The sequence below is a fragment of the Wolffia australiana genome, chromosome 7 (assembly GCF_029677425.1).
Source record: "Wolffia australiana isolate 7733 chromosome 7, ASM2967742v1".
NCBI lineage: Eukaryota > Viridiplantae > Streptophyta > Magnoliopsida > Alismatales > Araceae > Wolffia > Wolffia australiana.
This window is the reverse complement of record NC_135841.1, coordinates 6,581,015-6,599,612: the sequence shown is the minus strand read 5'-3', so window position 1 is coordinate 6,599,612 and position 18,598 is coordinate 6,581,015. Positions and strand designations below refer to the sequence as shown.

The 18,598-nt window shown below is 44.3% G+C and overlaps 4 protein-coding genes across 11 annotated transcripts in view; 3 read left to right on the top strand and 1 right to left on the bottom strand.

Annotated features, from left to right (window-relative positions):
- Window positions 1-8,303: 8,303 nt before the first annotated feature.
- On the top strand, window positions 8,304-10,667 carry LOC144706196 (biotin carboxyl carrier protein of acetyl-CoA carboxylase 1, chloroplastic-like). Its single transcript, XM_078579133.1, has 7 exons — window positions 8,304-8,664; window positions 8,776-8,841; window positions 8,932-9,080; window positions 9,579-9,906; window positions 9,975-10,046; window positions 10,322-10,387; window positions 10,475-10,667. The coding sequence occupies exons 1-7, from the start codon at window positions 8,509-8,511 to the stop codon at window positions 10,496-10,498; spliced, it is 861 nt and encodes a 286-aa protein (XP_078435259.1). The 5' UTR covers window positions 8,304-8,508; the 3' UTR covers window positions 10,499-10,667.
- Window positions 10,668-10,804: 137 nt separating this feature from the next.
- On the top strand, window positions 10,805-14,558 carry ELF7 (hydroxyproline-rich glycoprotein family protein). Its single transcript, XM_078579130.1, has 12 exons — window positions 10,805-11,691; window positions 11,986-12,054; window positions 12,509-12,616; window positions 12,708-12,888; window positions 12,964-13,040; window positions 13,127-13,246; window positions 13,405-13,510; window positions 13,598-13,684; window positions 13,762-13,830; window positions 13,913-13,984; window positions 14,086-14,226; window positions 14,292-14,558. Exons 1-12 carry the CDS (start codon window positions 11,048-11,050, stop codon window positions 14,403-14,405), a joined length of 1,788 nt encoding a protein of 595 aa, XP_078435256.1. The 5' UTR covers window positions 10,805-11,047; the 3' UTR covers window positions 14,406-14,558.
- LOC144706194 (putative glucan endo-1,3-beta-glucosidase A6) lies at window positions 14,486-16,176 on the bottom strand. The gene is made up of 2 exons (XM_078579131.1): window positions 14,717-16,176; window positions 14,486-14,622 (listed from the first exon to the last, which is right to left on the bottom strand). Exons 1-2 carry the CDS (start codon window positions 16,068-16,070, stop codon window positions 14,585-14,587), a joined length of 1,392 nt encoding a protein of 463 aa, XP_078435257.1. The 5' UTR covers window positions 16,071-16,176; the 3' UTR covers window positions 14,486-14,584.
- Window positions 16,177-16,461: 285 nt separating this feature from the next.
- The window catches only part of LOC144706191 (putative acyl-activating enzyme 16, chloroplastic), a 50,273-nt gene continuing 48,136 nt past the window's right edge, over window positions 16,462-18,598 (top strand). For 5 of the 8 annotated variants that reach the window (XM_078579125.1, XM_078579123.1, XM_078579124.1 and 2 more), the window contains exons 1-2: window positions 16,462-16,602; window positions 16,697-16,929. In XM_078579125.1, coding sequence (XP_078435251.1) covers window positions 16,756-16,929 — 174 coding nt within the window. In that variant the 5' untranslated portion in view covers window positions 16,462-16,602; window positions 16,697-16,755. The remainder of the gene's footprint in view (window positions 16,603-16,696; window positions 16,930-18,598) is intronic. The other 3 variants (XM_078579128.1, XM_078579126.1, XM_078579129.1) reach the window with 2 other exon arrangements.

Below are 18,598 nucleotides of genomic sequence, written 5' to 3'. Positions count from 1 at the left end.
ATGAAGTAGTTGGGATATTAGAAGGAAATCCCATAAAACAAACTTATCATAGTGTTCGACTATTTATAGGGGAGCGAGTGCTTAGTGCATTTAATAAATGTGTCAGCCACGTCTCTTGTTGCCATACTGTCAAGAATGATGGCCGCCGTCTGTCTTGTCAGAGCACAGCAAAGGACGTCTGGCGTCTTGGGACACTGCGAGCGCCGTCATGTAGTGTCCCGTCGGTCCCTGACAAAGGTGAGTCTTGGCGTCGGTGACAGCTTCCGTACGAGTTTCTCAAAGCGTCCTTGTCAGTTCTCTGGAAGTCGAGGTGGTTATGTGTCCTTGTCGTTGTGACAGGTCATAATTGTTTCTGACATTGATATCTCTTTAATTTGTGAGATATCATCAACACATAAAATTGGGGGATAGCGAAATGGAAGAGTAATATCTTGAGAGAGCTATAGAGGAGAAGTCTATGAGATGGAAATAGATAGAGTTAGAAAGAATGAGAGCTTGAGAGAAATAGAGACTGAGAGATTAAGAAAGGATGAGAGATTGAGATTGATGGAGAGGCAGAAAGAAAGAAATGATAAGATATTGAGGGGGATGGAGAGGTGGAGAGTAGGAAACCTAGTGGGAGAAAGATTGAGAGCCTTTTCCTGATTGGTTGATGGCAATAGTGTGGGAAGTGTCTAATGGAGTTGGTGGCAGCGATAGTAAAGATGCAAATTGTTGGGTGATAAATCACTAATAAGTAGGTGAAGATCATTGAATTTACTGGATTTATCTATTTATTAAAATAATGTTAACAACCGAAAGTGAGTAAATCCATTTTTAGAGTGATATTCTGGTTTTTGTAGATTTATTGGAATTTTTAAGGATTTTTCAAAAACATATTCTTGAATAAGTTATTTTTTCTTACTTGAAATATGATTGTTCTGCCTTTTTGGTATTATATTTATGGAAATTATTTAAGGCTTTTCTGACCTTACTGTCCTTACCTTCCATGTTTCATGATTTGATTTGATCCAATGGCAACCAATGGATGCCACTTTGACATCACACATTATGATGTCATAAGGACCAATGATTACCTAATGGCCTTTTCATTTTTCAATCGGTAGGGTGATGGGGATGACAAATGATGTAAATTGAAATCACAATAAATGTTATTTTGGATGATGAGAAAGAATGACTCATGTCTGTTGTACAAAACTATCAATTGTAGTGCATTGAATGCTATAAACGTCAAGAAAACTAGCAAGCTAGGTGGCATCACACAATTGGGTTAAAACTAAAATGCACTGATGTGCTGCCTCAAAAATGCATGGTTGCACCAACATGCTAATTTCCAATGATTGAAGCCTACTTTTCTATATTTGACAACAATATATGGCTGCACGTTTGGCAGAGTAAAAAAATGTGTAGATCTGGTGTACAACATCAAACGTCAAATGATTACTTAAATTAATTCTTTTTTTCTTATTGTGTGCAAGACAGTGTCATTCATGGAGTTTTCGATATTGGATTATCCAGAAAATTACAGTTAATGATTGCAAGAGTTTTGAGGTTGTGAAAATCGTGAATGGATAAATCTGAAGTGCACCAACACTAATAAGGAGATAGATAATATTTAGTTGAATAAAAAGGTGGGACTTCACCATGTTTAAAGCTTGATATATGACAATCTAGAAGGCTGATCAAGATGGAGAACTTTTGAGGGATCTAGAAATTGAAGTGAAGATCTATATTAAACTCATCCTTGCACTTTCTTGCTATATTTATGGATATTTTGAAAGAGAGTGATTTTTATTGATCCAATTTTCTTAGTGTCCTAGGTGTCTGAGGATAGGCAACATAGAAAAGGAGGTGCTAAACTTCATTTGAACATTTTCATTATCGTGACAGAACTGAAGGACCTAGGGTAACTGTCCTTGCCTTATATTTTCTTCTCTTCCTCCTCATCATTAGCTTGAAAACCATAGTCAATATCATCACATCACATCCTTCCATTTTCTATCATGTCTTCATCATCTTACTATCATCCCACGTACATAAAATTTTGACCATCACATACTTATCAAGCTATCTTTGTATTTTTTATCTTGATCATCACTTCATCCTCTGTCTCACTCTTTCTCGTTATCTTGCTCATATTAATATCTTTTATCTTAATCATCAAAAAACAACTATCACCTTATCACCTTGAATTTTCCTCATCTCACTGCCTCATATTATAGAAAGATCCCATCTCACCTCATTAATTATCACCTAAAGAGGATTAATTTTCTATCAATGTTCCACGTGGAGAAAATCCTTAATCAACAATAAGTAAATCAATTTCAGTCAGTAAAGTTAGTTGTAAATATTATTGATTAATTCAAAAGCAAACAAAGTTAGAATTAAGAACCAATTCATAAACCATTTTCTATTGGTAGGGGGATAGGGAAAACAGTTTGCAAATTATTTTTTATTAATATAGCCTACCAATCTTAAGTTTGGTATGTGATAATCTCAATTTTAAGGTTTTAATTTTTTGTTGGTATTTTGAGTTAATTTAATAAAATATAAACATGTACTCACTTAGTAATCTTAGCCAGTGATGAGTACGGATTGTCTCCACATGGAATTGTGATTAAGGATTTGATATTCTTCATATGAGAATATCATTATTATCAGAAATAAGAGAATATCCCCTCATGATTGCCTGACATGGCGCGCATTTCCGTGTGCTATGTCAGGATCTAAATCTCTTTTTAATCAATTGCGATGATACATGTGTGCGTCACGTATACTACAGCACTTTTGACTTTTCTTTTATGATTTTTTTACATATTCTCGGTTTACGAATCACATTTACTGCGATTTAAATCATTTCTCTTTTTTTCATGGATCCACATCGTCTCCAACAAAAAAGTGCATCAGATTGTTAGATAATGATTGGCACATTGTAGTATCAGGATTTGCGATGCCATAATTGTGCATTTTCGCAGATACTCATGATTGGCCACCATTCGATGAGTTGAATGGAGACATGTGGCTGGCGCATATTGAAGCCTAACAATATATTAATAAGAATATATTTTGACATAGAAAATTCTTAGTCATAAAAACATAGTAAACATATATTTCTACATAGACAATTCATATCTCTCTACATATAAGTCCATAAAGTCATAAAAATATATTCCGAATCATATTTCTCAAATATTTCATGTAGAAAAAATCATTTAAAATCTGATTAAATACACAAGAATCATAATATCAATCTAAAAATAGGTTTAATCATTTAAACATTGATAACACACATTTATATTCATTTTAATGCATAAACCAATGTAACTTTACCATGACAAACCCCACTATTTATGTGTTATCAGTATGATGTGTGAACCAAAAACGGATTGGACATTTGGCCAGACCATTACCTTTATTATACAAGATGTGATGCATAAAGAGGTAAATCTGGAGCTAAACTTTATATTTCATCCTGAAACTCCTGAATCATTAGATATGACGATTGGAAGTGGGTATAATCATACATCTTATTTTTATCTTTCTCCTCATCACAGATGACCAGCGTGGCACAGAATCCTCAGATTTCTCAAAGATTCAGCATCCATGTGTAAGTAGGTGCTCTAATAAAATATTGACACCTGCACTCAATTTATGCATAAAGCGCCAATCGTTTGCATCAATTTTTTGTGGTCCAAATGTCAAACCAAATTACAGTACGCCATGTGTACCTGAAAAGAGTAATAAATTAAAATTTTTTTGGCACGTTAAATGTCTCAGTTCCCTCATCAATTTGTGTAATACGTTGAATCCTTACATTTTATGCAACATTTAATGTAAAAATAATGCATTTTCTATCGGTTGCACTTCTTGTAAGGTAAAAAGTGCTTGGTAAGCATTGGATAACAATGAATGAAGTCACTACACATTCTTGAGCATATCAAATTGAATATATTACTCTTAAAACCCTTACAGATATTGAAATAAATCCAGAAGCATATATTCTGATTTATAAAATTATTTTCTTATGAGTTTAACGTCATAAAATTTGATAGATTGCAAAAAATTGGGTATTATTAAAATATCATACTTAAAATATTGTTAATCCCTTAAAATATTTTTATTTTTCCAATAAGATATACTCTGACTTGTCAAAGTATTTTTTTATCAGTTTAATGTTAAAATTTTCCCTAAAAATATTAAAAATCGGAAAAAAGGATTTGATAATAAAGATATATGATACTACTTTAAGCATAAATACCATGATTTTATAATAATTTCAGTGAAAATAAACGTGTAACATAAATAAAATTAGTATTATAAATAATATATTGTTTGTGATTTTCAAAAAGCACACAACCAATAAAAAATGAATTCCTTTTTTTACAATAAATGCAGCCACATCTTTAAATGTGCCAATACAGGTGTCCTAAATTGATTTCATGGAAGAAAAGATAATTTCACCAAAAATGAATTTTCTTTCTACTGTTTGTAATACACGCAACAGAATGATATTTGGTGTGACATTCAAATCACATATTTTTATGAAACCATTGGCACCTTTTTGTGCGTTTGAGGACACGTATGCATTTAATCAAATGCATGATTTTCTTAAAATTATTAACAGACTCTTATAGTAAAAAATGATATGTACCAGTGTAATAGTGTAACATCTTTTAAAACATGGATTTTGTCACTTAAATCTTTGGGAGATTTGAGGAATCTATGCAAGACTGGTGGTCCGTGATAAGGAGAGAGAAAGTAGTTCTATAAATAAAGCCCCCCTTATCTTTGTGAAAAATATACCTTTCGTGTTCCTAATTGTGGCTAGCAGAGTGATTTGATCATTAAAATCTCGCTTAGTTCCATTCTTGAGTTTTAACAATGAAGTATTAAAGCGGAAGAAATATGATCATGACTAGTGAAGAGAAAGTACCACTAGGCCAATTGAGCACATGAGGACTAGGTTAGTGCAATCGTTATCTTTTTTAGTCTCACATCTTTTCCCTTTTCCTAGTATATCATCATCAAGGAAATCCTAGGTCTTTACCATCCCACATTTCATGACCGACTCGACCTCTCTTTGGCATGTACCAGACTGCATATTCATGGCTTTTAGTATGGAAAGTTTGCTTCAGATGCACGATCCTCTGCTCATTGAGACATATCCACCACCTTCTCTGTTTCAATCAGTGGTAGTACTTCATTCACATGCTTCATTCCATTCAAATCCATCCCCACCATTGTCACCACTGACCACAGACTACTGTACTTAATAAGAGTTACTAATATGTCTTACCATGAAATTCCATTAAAATTTTCAAAATTATTCAATAATTTGATTTTTTTTATGTTTTATTTTATTGAGTTAGAATTAATTATTGATAAATTATGAACTCCTTAAAAATAATAATAAACTATAAATTCACCTTTTTAACACTTTTTAAATACATTTGGATAAAAATGTTCATGATTTATTTTATTAGTGTATGGCTTTAAATCGAAGATAAAAAGTAGAAGACAATTCGATAATAAGTAAAAGCATGAAATGATAAATTATATAACAAAGATATCATGGTCTTTCTTAAACTTCTAATTTCAAAGCCTTTGCATAGAAAAATGAAAAAAATTGTTTAAGCATTTAACTTGTCAGATATTATATTGATATATCTTATTGTCCAGTCTCAATAATAATACATGGTCTATATATCAATTATATTTCAAACTTAACGAAGACAATTCTATAGAGGAATTTTGAGTCAAAAGTTTTTATTCCAAAGATAAATATTTCCCTGAGTAATATGTATGTAGTGAGGTTTTTTATATTTTTGGCTTAAAATTGCACTTTCATGTGCATCAGCGTAAACCTCATCAAATTATTAAACATAAACTGATGTTAATTATTATTGTCTCCAATATGTCCATATTAACAGTCCATCTTGATGGAGGACCATCTCGAGGACGACGCCACGATGACGAAGAACCATCTCGAGGATGACGCGACGGGATGTCGTCAGCCACGCCGAGCAGCTCGCGCCGACGCTCGCCACCCGGGGTTTAAGTACCCCGCGTAAGAACTTTTATCTTTTTACTTATGCTCATTTTCATGTGTGTTTGTATTTTTGGATTCGTGGACTGGGCCAATGTTGTTGGGCCCCGTCCTCGTCATTTTTACTTTTTATGTTTGTATTTTGAATTTGTAAGGGAGGCCGAACCACGTCTCGCGACGGTTCGTCCTCTCCCACGTTCACTTGGCACCCATCCTCACTATATAAGGGGATGGCATGCCCAAGGAACACCTTGGAGTCATTGTTGAAAAGTTTATTCACAATTGCCTCCCCTATCGAGAGAGTAGTGTAGGGGTTTGGCTAGCCCCACCCCCCCCTTGAGATCACTCCGTGGGCCGAGCCCACGTCACCCCGTCGAGATCACTCCGAGGGAGATGTGTTAAAGCGCGCCGTCGAGATCACTCCGGTGCGAGGAAAGAGTTTCAAAAAGCCGCCGCCATCAAGAATCGAAAGAGGCCTTCGTCGAGATTACTCTGGGGGTCTTGGGAGATTCATGAAGCGTCGTCGACACGCCATCAACCGGGGAAATCTGCTCCGTCGAGGGAGCACACCCCAGATCCGTCAAGAACTCCTCTTTCTTGGAGGGTTCTTGGTTGTTACAGTTCAAGAAAGCCATTTCTTGGTACCTTTTTCCACCCTTCCACCATTTCTTGATCGCCCACCCCTTTTCCCCATCGCTTGATTCCCAACCGCCTCGCCTTGCCTTTCTTGATCGCCCACCCTCCTTTCCCCAGCGTTTCTTGATTCCCACCCGCCCCGCCTTGCCTTTCTTGACCCCCCCCCCCCCCCTTTCCCCATCGTTTCTTGATTCCTAACCGCCTCGTCTTGCCTTTCTTGATCGCCCCCCCCTTTCCCCATCGTTTCTTGATTCCCAACCGCCTCGTCTTGCCTTTCTTGATCGCCCACCCTCCTTTCCCCATTGTTTCTTGATCCCCAACCGCATCCTCTTGTCTTTCTTGATCGCCCACTTTCTTTCCCCTTGATTTCTTGATTTCTTGATTTCTTGAATTCTTGATTTCATGATTTCTTGATTTCTTGATCTCACCATATCTCCTTGATTCCCCTTCGTTCTCCCCTTCGCCCTCATCTTTCTTGATTTCTTGATTTCTTGATTCCCACCCTCTACGCCATAACCGATTACTTGGTTTTCTGCCCCACCCCCACGACTATTCCCACGATACTTGGTTCGCTGTCTTGCCCGCCCACACGACTACGCGTCGCCAGCCAAGCGCGCGCGCTTGTGCGCCTCTGCTCCGACTTTTGTTGCACGCCACCCGTGGACTCAGCTCTCTGTTGGTAGTTACGACCGCACCGTCCGCACCGGTTTTGTCTCGCCAACGACACTCGCCCGCACGACCCGACACTAAGCATCCGCCGGCGACTTGGACGCCTTGGACTAAGCGATACAAAGGTCAGTCTCGTCTCCCTCTATAAACTCCAGTATTATTATCTTCGACAGTCTCGTCTTCCCCTATCGCGTCCGCTACCGTGATATTCTCGAACATCATCGGATAGGACTAGCCACCTTGTCGAGCATAGGGATTCTTGTGGTAGACGGACTGTCATCCGACTTGGACGCCGAACGCTCCAGGGCTGTTAGATGCCCCTCACTTAGTAGACGTCTAGTAGGTCCATCGGGTCATTGGGAGTTTGATCTTAGGTTCACTCGTCTCTCATTGATCGGTACGGCCGACGTCGCTATCCGTCAAGTCCTTATCTGCTCATTCGTATTTTCTCATCATTCGGCTTACATCCCATACATTCGCATCATAACCTTGTGACGTGAAACGCGCCGATCGATCCCGGCCGTTGTCGTTTCACATCACATCTCTTTAGGTGAATGCCAAGCCTTTCCGAAGCATCTTACGAAGTGGGCATTAAAAGCAAGGATACATGGTCAGTTCATCCTATCTAATTTTTAGATCAATACTTTAGCATCAAAAATTTGAAACAATAAGCCTAACCTTTCATTGACCACAACTAATTAAGCAGCCATGTATTCAAGACATTTGAAAACAAGCATACTTTGATCAACATACATCCTCTGTTAAAAAAGCCATTGTTTTCTTGTAGAAAATATCATTCCACAGAATTTTTTCTGTTTTCTCCCACTAATTCTCACATCTGTTCTGGCGAATTTAATGAAATATAATTTCTCATTTTATTTACTGGTCACGTGTCTGGACCCAGCTCACGTGCCACTGGACAAGTTAAACGGCTGAGGACGCTAAGTGGATGGTGCTCTGATCTGTTTCTTACTCACTGCTCGCGGAGGGGCCTTCTCCATCCTCGGGCATATCGACGAGGGAAATCTCCTCGTAAGCTCATCCGGAGTCGCCGCCGTCGCTAGATCGGCCGCGTAATCTCTGTTAGCGAAGCATATTTCACCTTGATTCTTGCAAATCAGCGGTGTTTTTTGGTGGCGAATTGAGTTTGAAGTGTAATGGCGTCGGCATCGGTTCCAGCGGCGCTCGCAGCCGCTTCGTCCGTCGTCGCGGGAACGGAAATTTCGTCATCCTCCCAATCTCGCCGTTCTCGCTGTAATGGCGTTTCCCTGCGCCTGGCTCGCCGGCCCAAGCTCGCTCTTTTGTCTTCCAAGGTCCGATCCGTTGGCTTGATTCTTGTTTATTCTCTGGGTTAAATGAAGAGTTTGGTCTTCTTTTTTGTTCATAGTTTTTGTCGTCAAAGGAGTTTGATTTTTCTATGCCAGGCACACGGGGCAAAGCACTGTGACAACCGATCAAGCTCTTTCATTACCAAGTCGCAGGCGAGTGAGGTGAACTTCTTGGCAGATATTAGTTTGTTAATCTCGAAGTCTTTTATGTGTTCATGCTCGCCGTTTGATGCCTTTTTCTTCTTAATTTAGGTTGTAGGCGACCTGTCCAACGATTCCATTGCTGTTGATCTAAAGCCCAAGGAAGCTGTCTCAGAGTCAACGGCTAATGCTTCGACGGCGAACCCCATGTCTGAAGAGGCTGTTTCAGCGTTTCTAAACCAGGTGGCGAGTCTGATCAAGTGAGATTTCATCTTTTCTTACCCTTTACTTCTTATTTTAAACTATGTTGGAATTCAACATCCTACCCAGGAAAATTTAAGAGGAGAAGTAGCCCTTGCAAACAGCTATAGTTTTTGGCATGTCTGTAGATGGTACAAGAGTTGGTATAAAAGCTGCATCTTTTAGCATTCTTGTTTCTAACAATTGGTATCAGAGCTAAGGTTGAGGGTTTGAATCCTAGGGCTGATTCTCTGCCCAAAGGTTCGCCCGACAATGGTATTGGATATCCAATACCGTTATTGGTATTGGATATTGTGGATATCAGTACCGGATGCCGATACCGGATATCAGTTGGCCAAATCTTGGGGGCCGGTATAATTGTGGGTGTGGGTCAACGCAGGTCTCCTGCCCGGAAAAGTTTTATATAAGTAGCTCTCTTGCTTTCAGCTATAGCTTTTAGCACAGTTGTAGGCGCATAACGCCGATAATCTACTTCTCAAATCTGATCTTCGATGCAGGCTCGTTGATTCCAGAGACGTGGTTGAGCTGCAGTTGAAGCAGCAAGACTGTGAGCTCGTCATCCGGAAGAAGGAGGCGCTGCCGGCGCCGCCGCCTAGTCCGGTTGTCATGATGCAACCGCAAGGCGTGTTGCAGCAGCAGTACGTGCCGCTGCCGCCGGCTGCCGCTGTTGCTCCTGCCTTGGCAAGCTCCGGTCCTTCGCCTTCCCCACCAGCTTCGCCTCCCCCGGCCAAGAGTCCTGCCAAGTCATCTCACCCCCCACTTAAGAGCCCCATGGCAGGAACATTCTACAGAAGCCCTGGTCCAGGACAGGCTCCTTTTGTGAAGGTGATGACAACTTTGTCTTTTATTTTACTCACTATGTAGAAATTTAATTATATGTTGCCTTTCCCTAGGTTGGGGATAAGGTCAGCAAGGGTCAAGTGCTTTGCATCATCGAGGCTATGAAGCTGATGAATGAAATTGAAGTAAGTCAACTCATGATACTGCCTCCTTTTTCCGGTTCATTTGCTCTATAATGTTTTCCTCCGAATTATGTGGCGTTTGGTTCTACTTCTTCGGATTTTGTGTTCTCTTCAGGCATCGGGCATGGTCAACAAGTTTGTTCCTGTTCAAATTTCGTGGCTGGAATTCGAATTTTCGTTGCTTTCCCTTTTTCCCTATCAATTAATGAGTTCATTTGTATTTTCGGAATTTTGTTCAGTCAGTTTTTTTTTAATCTGAATATTTCCTTCTTGGACAGGCCGATCAAGCAGGAACCGTGGTGGAAATTTTGGCGGAGGATGCAAAACCTGTTGGCATTGAGCAGGTAGGGGCAACAATCAGCCCTTAACCAGATATTTCGTCCATGGGTTTGAATAATTTTCTGAATTTTCTCCGGTTCGACTTTCTGCAGCCGCTGTTCTTGATCGAACCATGAGAAACGGCGATAACCTCCGCCGGCAGTGCCTTCTCCGCATCAAAGCTCAGAAACCTTTCATATCACTAATCCTCTCTGTCCTCGTCTTTCTCCTAGGTTGGATTAATGGATAGGGCGCGAATTTCTACCATCGTTTGTCCCTTTAGTAATTTTGATTCTCCGTGTTTAACTCACCCTCCGATAATTAAGCAGTAGAAATCAGCGTTTACCGGGAGACAATTCCTAACATGGGAATATTTATGATAAACCCCAGAAAGTTGACCTTTTTCTGGATAAGAAAGAAGCGTAAGTGTATATCTTTTTAGGGTTTCCTGGGCGGATTTTGAAAATAGAAATTCCCGTCGATATCTTGTTCATCGCGAATCCGCAGATCTGTCTCCAAAATCTCCTCTTTTGTTCTTCGGGAGGATGCCATCGACCTCCCCCGGCTTCATTCATGGATCCCCAAATCCAGCCAGTTTCCTGAATCGATCGCGGTACTCTTCCCTTAAAAAATCTCCTATTTGATCCCCAAACCCTCGAGATCGGGGCTTGAATCGAGCTCTGGCTATGGCCTCCTACCGGCCGTTCCCGCCGCCGCCGCCGCCTCAGCCGCCGTACCTGCCACCGCCGCCGCCTCCTCCGCCGCTGAATCCGGCGGCGCCGCTGCCTCCGCCGCCGCCACCGCCGTACCAGCATCAGATCATCCCCCCAAGTTCAGGCCATTACTACCAGTACCAGCCGCCTCGGCCAGTTCAGTACGCGGCTCAACCCGCAGCGCCGGTGTACTACTCGTCGTCGTCGACGTCGACTTCCCGTTATCCTCAATTCGACCACGCGAGCGCCCCCCCGCCGCCTCTTCCGCCGCCTCCGCCGCCGCCGCCGCCGTCCTCGCCGCCGTCGCTCCCCCCGCCGCCGCCTCCGCCGCCCGGCGGGAAGGAGGCTTCGCATCGGAGAAGTGAGACAGAGCAGGAGAGGAGCTTGCGGAAGAGGAGGGAGTACGAGAAGCAGAGGCAGGAGGAGAGGAGAAAGCATATGGTGAAGCAGTCTCAGGCGGCTGCTCTGCAGAAAACCCAGGCCCTGGCTTCTGGTATTAGGGCTCATGGCTCGATGGCTGGCTCTCGAATGTCTGAGAGGAAACCTGCTCCGCTTCTTGGAGGGGATAGAGTTGAGAATCGACTCAAGAAGCCCACCACTTTCTTGTGCAAACTCAAGTGAGCGCTCCAAAACTTCTTCTTCTTTTTAGAATTCTGTTCGAATTCAAGATCTCTGTCCTCTTTCTCGACATTTTTCATCGCATGAATATCGATAGTCAGTAAACATGAAGAGTAACATTTCTGCCGAACCATCCTTGCGTCGAGATTGTTGGAAAAGTGAAAACGGGTGATTTTTTTTCAGGCTTTATTTCGGTGTGCATTGATGGGTGAAGATGTTATAGTTGTGCAAGTTGTTCTCCTTATCATGTAGTTTTTATATTTTTGCTCATGTTTTCGTGAACCAAATACCAGGTTCAGGAACGAGCTGCCGGACCCAACCGCACAGCCAAAGTTGTTGCCTATGAGTATTGACAAAGACAGGTACGTCTTCATCGGTTTGATATTCTTGAGCAATGTCGGAAAATAGCAAAATTACATCACCAGGAGCATAATTTGAGGATTATTACTCTAGAGATAGCTGAATAAGACGAAGAAATAAGGTGTCCAATGACCTCCGAGGATTCTATTTAACTGAAGGTTTTGCTAAATTGTAATGAACGTATTCTACGATGACTAATCCAATAACATTCTATACGGATACTTTGTGAGGGTTGGATAACGTTGCCTCGTGATGTTTTTTGTCTTAACCCACCTCTGCCGACAAGTCGATGTTGAACTTTTACCTCATCCATTTGAATCTCTCTTTATAATGGTGTGAATATTTCATTTTAAAATTGTACGCGATTGAAAAGAATATGAGTCTTACTTAGCTACGACGCATATATTTTAAAGATATTTCATTGTTTTTACATCAACTTTTTGTATTTGTTGGCAGATACACAAGGTATAACATTACCTCGTTGGAAAAGATGCACAAGCCTAAACTTTATCTTGAACCAGATCTTGGTATCCCCCTTGACCTACTCGACATGAGCGTGTATATGTAAGTCCCAAACTAAAAGAACTTACAGAAAATTTATATCAATGTTGTTTCAGAGAGTCTGAAACGTTGCTTCTTATTATTTTTGCCCTAGTCGGCCCAAGGGTTTTGTACCCCTTGATCCAGAGGATGAGGAGCTCTTGCGTGATACGGACTTAGTTACGCCGATCAAACAAGACGGTATTAAGAGGAAGGAACGTCCAACAGACAAAGGTGTTTCTTGGCTGGTCAAAACTCAATACATCTCCCCTCTCAGCATGGATGCGGCAAAATTGGTGATTATATTATTCATTGTGAACCTGGTGAAACTTCTGCTCTTTTATTTTATTTAATTTTGTCATTCATTACAGTCCATAAGCGAGAAACAAGCCAAGGAGATGAAGCAAACGAAAGAGGGTCGTAACATTTTAGAAGACCTCAACAACAGGTGTCTTGACGAATTCAATTTCTACCCGTTTTTATGCGCCTATGAGAGGGCGAAGAACCGCAACTTTTTTGGTTGCATTATTTCAGGGACAAGCAAATTGAGGCAATTGAAGAATCGTTCAGGGCAGCAAAACTGCGGCCTGTTCACCATACGAATCCCAGACTGGAGCCCGTAGAGGTTTTTCCCCTTCTTCCAGACTTTGATCGGTAATTCTCCCTTTTGTCTTTTCAAAATCTTAATGTACAATGCTCTTGAAATGCTCCTGTTTACGTCCTATTTATTACAATTGTATTTTTTTGTACGTCGTTGAAGTAAATGAGATCTTTCTTGGGCTTGACCTCTCTCCTTTTTCTTGCTCTTATAGGTACGATGACAAGTTTGTGACCGTTTCTTTCGACGGTGATCCAACCGCCGACAATGCACTTTTCTCTAAGTTGGGCAAGTCCACCCGTGATGACTATGAATCGAAGGTAAGGCAAACCCGAAATTATTAATCGTTTGATTATATTACAAGAAATTACTGATAGTTTCTATTCAAACGATTGTTTTGATTACAGGCCATTATGAAGAGCTGCTTGGCGAGCGGGGCTGATCCTGGAAAACCAGAGAAATTCCTGGCCTACATGGTTCCCGCGCCTGAGGAGGTGGGCCTTCGCGGGGATCTCATCAATCTTTTTAAAACATTTTTTTGGTTTTTAATTTTCATTATTTTTCCTGCCAGCATTCACAAAACATTTACGAAGGGGACGAAGATAATACCTATACTTGGGTCAGAGAATATCACTGGGACGTAAGTTTCAATGCCTGGGCTCGTTTCTTGGATGAGTTTGGATTACATTTACCAAAAAACTTTCTTTGCGGTGTGCATGCAGGTCAAAGGAGATAATGCTGAGGACCCCACCACCTATCTTGTTCATTTCGACGAGGATGCAGCCCGCTACCTGGTGCTGTGCATTTTCTTTTCTCAATAATAATAATCTGGCATTTTCCCGGCTTTTATTTTATCCAAAATTCGTTTTCTTCTCAACGTTATTTCGCCCTGCAGCCATTGCCCACGAAGCTGAGGTTGCAGAAGAAGAGGGCCAAAGAGGGCAGGTCAACGGATGAGCCCGAGCAGTATGCCGTGCCTTCTAGAATCACCGTTCGAAGGGGCCCAGCCGTCCAAGTGAGAGAAGGACGAAGCCACGTAAGCAACATATCCTTCTAACTTAAACGAAGAATGAATTTCATTATATTTAATCGATTTTGCAGGAGGTTGAAAGCTCCAGAGGAAACGCGAAGAGGGTCAAATATGAAACAGTGGACGGAGGCTCGCAAAACGGGGCTATGGATGAGTACAGCGCAGAAGAGGAAGAGTCTGATTAGAACAAAACACCTAGCTAGACTCGGGTTACAACAAGGTTAGCCGGCCCCCCCGTAACTTTGTTCAGATTAGCGGTCACGCATTTTATCTGATAAAAGTTCATAATGTGTCATATTTCTTGTGCAATAATGATAATGCTGGAGTTTAGAATTAAATTAAGATACAGAGAAAACAGTTATCCTCAGAGGAGGACGCTGGGGAACTCGCAAGACCCGGTGCCTGCGCAGATAGATGGAAGACGGTCATTAATCGAAGAACTAGAGTTGAGATTTGAGAAGGGAAAAAAGAAAGAAAAGGAAAGGTGGGTTCTTACTGGGATCTTCGATGGTCTGCGTGGCGAGGGTGTTGAAGAAACACGTACCCCCGGACCGGCGGAACTGCTGCCAGTACAAGTTGAAGGCGTAGCCGGCTTGGAAGGAGGGCGCGCCGGGCTTGTAGCAGCTCCCACCCGGCCGGATCGGGCCGCAGGCAACCGGCTTCAGCTGCCCGCACGCGTACTCCACCGCCGCCGCCAGCTCCGCCGCGCGGCTCTCCGCGGCCGGCGCCGCCACGCACCATATCTTCCCCCGGTACGGCCCGTCGTCGGCGGGCGGCGGCAGCGGCGGCAGCTCCGCCTTCCCGGCGAGGTCGATTCCGTAGACCTCCGTTCCGTTGGGGTAGAGGATTCCCCAGCGGCGTTCCGTCCCGGGCCCGGGCTTCTGGTTTTCGTTGAACAAGGAGAAGACGAAGGTGGGGATGGCGGCGCCGGGCCGGGCCGGGGTTCCCGCCGGCGGGCTAGCGGTCATCCGCCGGACCAGGTTCCTGTTGTAGACGGCGGCGTTGCGGGGGCTGGCGCCGGCCTGGTCGTAGTCGCCGCCGTTGGGCCAGCCCGTCTCGGCCAGCGCCAGCGGCACGTCGGCGAACCCGAGGCGGGCCATGGCGGCGGCCACGGCGTCGAGTTGCTGGTCCAGCAGGTTGGTGTACACCAGCCCGGACCCGGGGTCCGTGTACGCCCTCGCGCCGCCTTCCATGAGCGCGTAGTTCAGCGCGATGCGGCCGGCGGAGGCGGCCCAGGGGAAGTAGGGGTAGGCGTCGAGGAAGAAGAAGGAGCGGGTCCGGCGGAGGAAGCGGAGCAGCGGCGCGACGACGGGGCGCGCGACGTCGTCGCGGAAGGCGCCGGCAGAGGGGGGGAAGGAGGCGGCGAGCACGTCCATGGCGGCGGTGGTGCCGAGCTTGACGGAGGAGAGGGAGAGGGCGGCGAGGGAGCGGCGGAGGCGGGCCATGGCGGGGACGAGGGCGGGCCAGGTGGAGTTGGCGAGGGAGGCGTCGGAGAGGAGCTCGTTGCCGACGAGGAGGAAGCGGAGGCGGACGGAGCGGCGGAAGGGGGCGAGGTTGGCGCGGACCCACGAGTCGGCGAAGGACTGGTTGGCGGCGGCGAGGGGGATGAGCTGGTTGGGGAGCATGACCGTGACTCGGAGGTTGGTGCCGGCGAGGGCGGAGAGGATGGCGGGGTTGGCGTCGTAGAGCTTCACCGCGCCCGCGCCGATGGACCGGATGAGCTGGACGGCCGCGGCCGGCGACGGGAGGTCGCTGCCCAGCTGCCCGTAGTTCACGCCCAGCCGCGGGGTCGTCGCCGCCGTGGCTCCGCCGAGGAGGACGAGGAGGAGGAAGACCGCCGCCGCCGCCATCCCGGTCTGCGCCTGCGCTGTCGGCAAGTCTCCGCCTTTATAGCCATCTCTCTCTCTCTCTCGCTGGGTAGCTCAACTCTCTCTCTCTCTCTCTCTCTGTAGATCTGTCCATCACTGCTGTTTTTCTTGTCCTACTTTTTGGTGGGGTCTTCGTCTTCTTCGTGGCTGCGTTTTATTTATTAAGATAGTTTTTCTTGTTGGGTGCCAGGAAGATGGTGATCTTGACGGGACGAACGGGACGAACGGGACGAACGGGACGAACGGGACGAGCGGGGCGAACGGGGCGAACGGGGCGAACGGGGCGAACGGGGCGAACGGGGCGAACGGGACGAACGGGACGAACGGGACGAACGGGACGAACGGGACGAACGGGACGAACGGGACGAACGGGACGAACGGGACGAACGGGACGAACGGGACGAACGGGACGAACGGGACGAACGGGACGAACGGGACGAACGGGACGAACGGGACGAACGGGACGAACGGGAAAAAAGCCCGCGTAGTTCCGTGGGAACTGGGAAGTTAGTTGGTGAGTATTTTTTTTTGAGAAGTTTATAAATATAAAAAGAGAGATTAATGGAGGGGTATAAATAGTGTGCTATAGTCCGGAGTTTTTTGTATAGGTGGTTGTAGTTCTCGTTTCCGTTCTCGAGTTGGATCGAGCTGGGGTTGACGATTGGCGATGGCGAATTCTGTTCATTCTGCGGTCGTTAGTTTGAATTCTGTTGGGGAGCGCGCGTGGGGTCGCATCCGGTCTGGATGTTTGATTGGGAGGCTTCGACGGGTCCCTCGGAGATGCATGAACGGCCGCTGCCCCAGTGACGAACGTAATCGAAGGATCATCTGCCAGGCGGAGGTCGTACTCTTGCCTCTTTTTTCTTACGTTACGTTTGGTTGTTTTTGTTGGATGGAGTTTGGAATGGCTAGTTATTATCAAGCCTTTTGCAACTTTTGTACTCCCTTCGATTTCTTTCGATTTTGAAAACGACGGAGTTTTGGCCGAGTACCGTGCCTTTCAGTTGCAGCTCTGGAACGATAGATTTATACCGCTTAATCTAGAACCTAGGATTCTGTCTCTGAACGGTCTCGTTTCACTTCTAATACTCTGGCATTAAATCGAAGCAAAAAAGGATCTTGATGAGCCGGATGTCTTGTACTCATCCTCCAGATATATGGGAATTCATCTGAGCAGCGATAGGACTTCGGATCTCTTGGATGCCAGCTGTTGTCCTATCTTTCAGGATATCTCTTGCAACTCCCCGTTGTTGTGAAGATTTTAGGGATTGCTCAAGTGAGCTATTGATCGACGTCAATTTCTGTAAAAAAATACGTTTGAACTTGTATTCCACTCGATCCACCGCCAGTGCTGATTTTACACATCTCCCTGTTTTGATTTTGATTTGATTTCTCTGCTACACCATCTTCCTAAATACCAGGAGATTAAAAGAAGTATCCTGATTTTTTTCTTATTTTCTTGGCTAACGCAGTAAATTCTATCTGTCGTCCTGATTTGAGCTTTCATCAATCTGCCTTTTGGACCTCATGTATTTAGGCGCTATGGAATCTTGGCAGTTGAAACATGGAAGGGAGTCGGTCTGGATCATGTTCCTATTGGAGTAATGTGTATTAACTGTTTATTGAATGTTTTTCTACATTCACACATAGTTAAAACCAAACTAAATGGTACTCCTCGATGGGAGATGCTAAGCGATGATATCATATGTGATGATCTTGGAAATGATATCTGTTGAGCAGCCAAAGCCAATGAAGGATTATGGGACGAACTATGATATGCTTTTAAACGTCTATATCTATGTCTATGGTCCTCAACCCATATCCTCTTATCAGGTATAGGATGGGAAAAGAGGGGGAGGACAATGGTAAGAGCATTACCTAGAGGAGAGGCCCTGGTGGAATTGACAATGCCCAGAGAAGTTACACCGGCGGGATGGACATCGCATGGGGAAGACACAGAGAGGATCACACCTTTGAATAACACCTTGCCGGCCTACCGGGATGGACAGGTCAATGATAGGATCCCGAGCCCTCCTGGCCCGGTCTCATCTTTTGATCATTAAGGGCATCTATACCCTCCCCTTCCCTTCCCATGTTTCCTTTAGGGGGGGAAGACTTACATTTCTGTTAGAGGCCGTTCGTGCCCCTTTTCCCCTTCCACGTCTAAATCCAGTCTTCCCTCTACAATCCCGGCCCTCATGATCATATCTTCTTCACTGCGTCTTCAGGCAGCTCATCCCCAGTTGATCCGTACCCTGTCCGTTTGACTCTTTCCCTGACCCTTCCCATTCTCCTGTCCATCCCTGGAGCTCTCTCACTTGTCTTCCTCTTGATGCGTCCATCTCATCACGACGATACATCCGGCGAAGAAGCCTTAACACAAAAGTGCCATTAATGGGCAGAAATAATGCCCTTTATGGGGTTGGGGATCATACCATAATGTTTAACCATATTTGCACGAGTTTTTTCATCGTAATTGAGACCCAGAGCTTCACCCAGGACCTGATGCA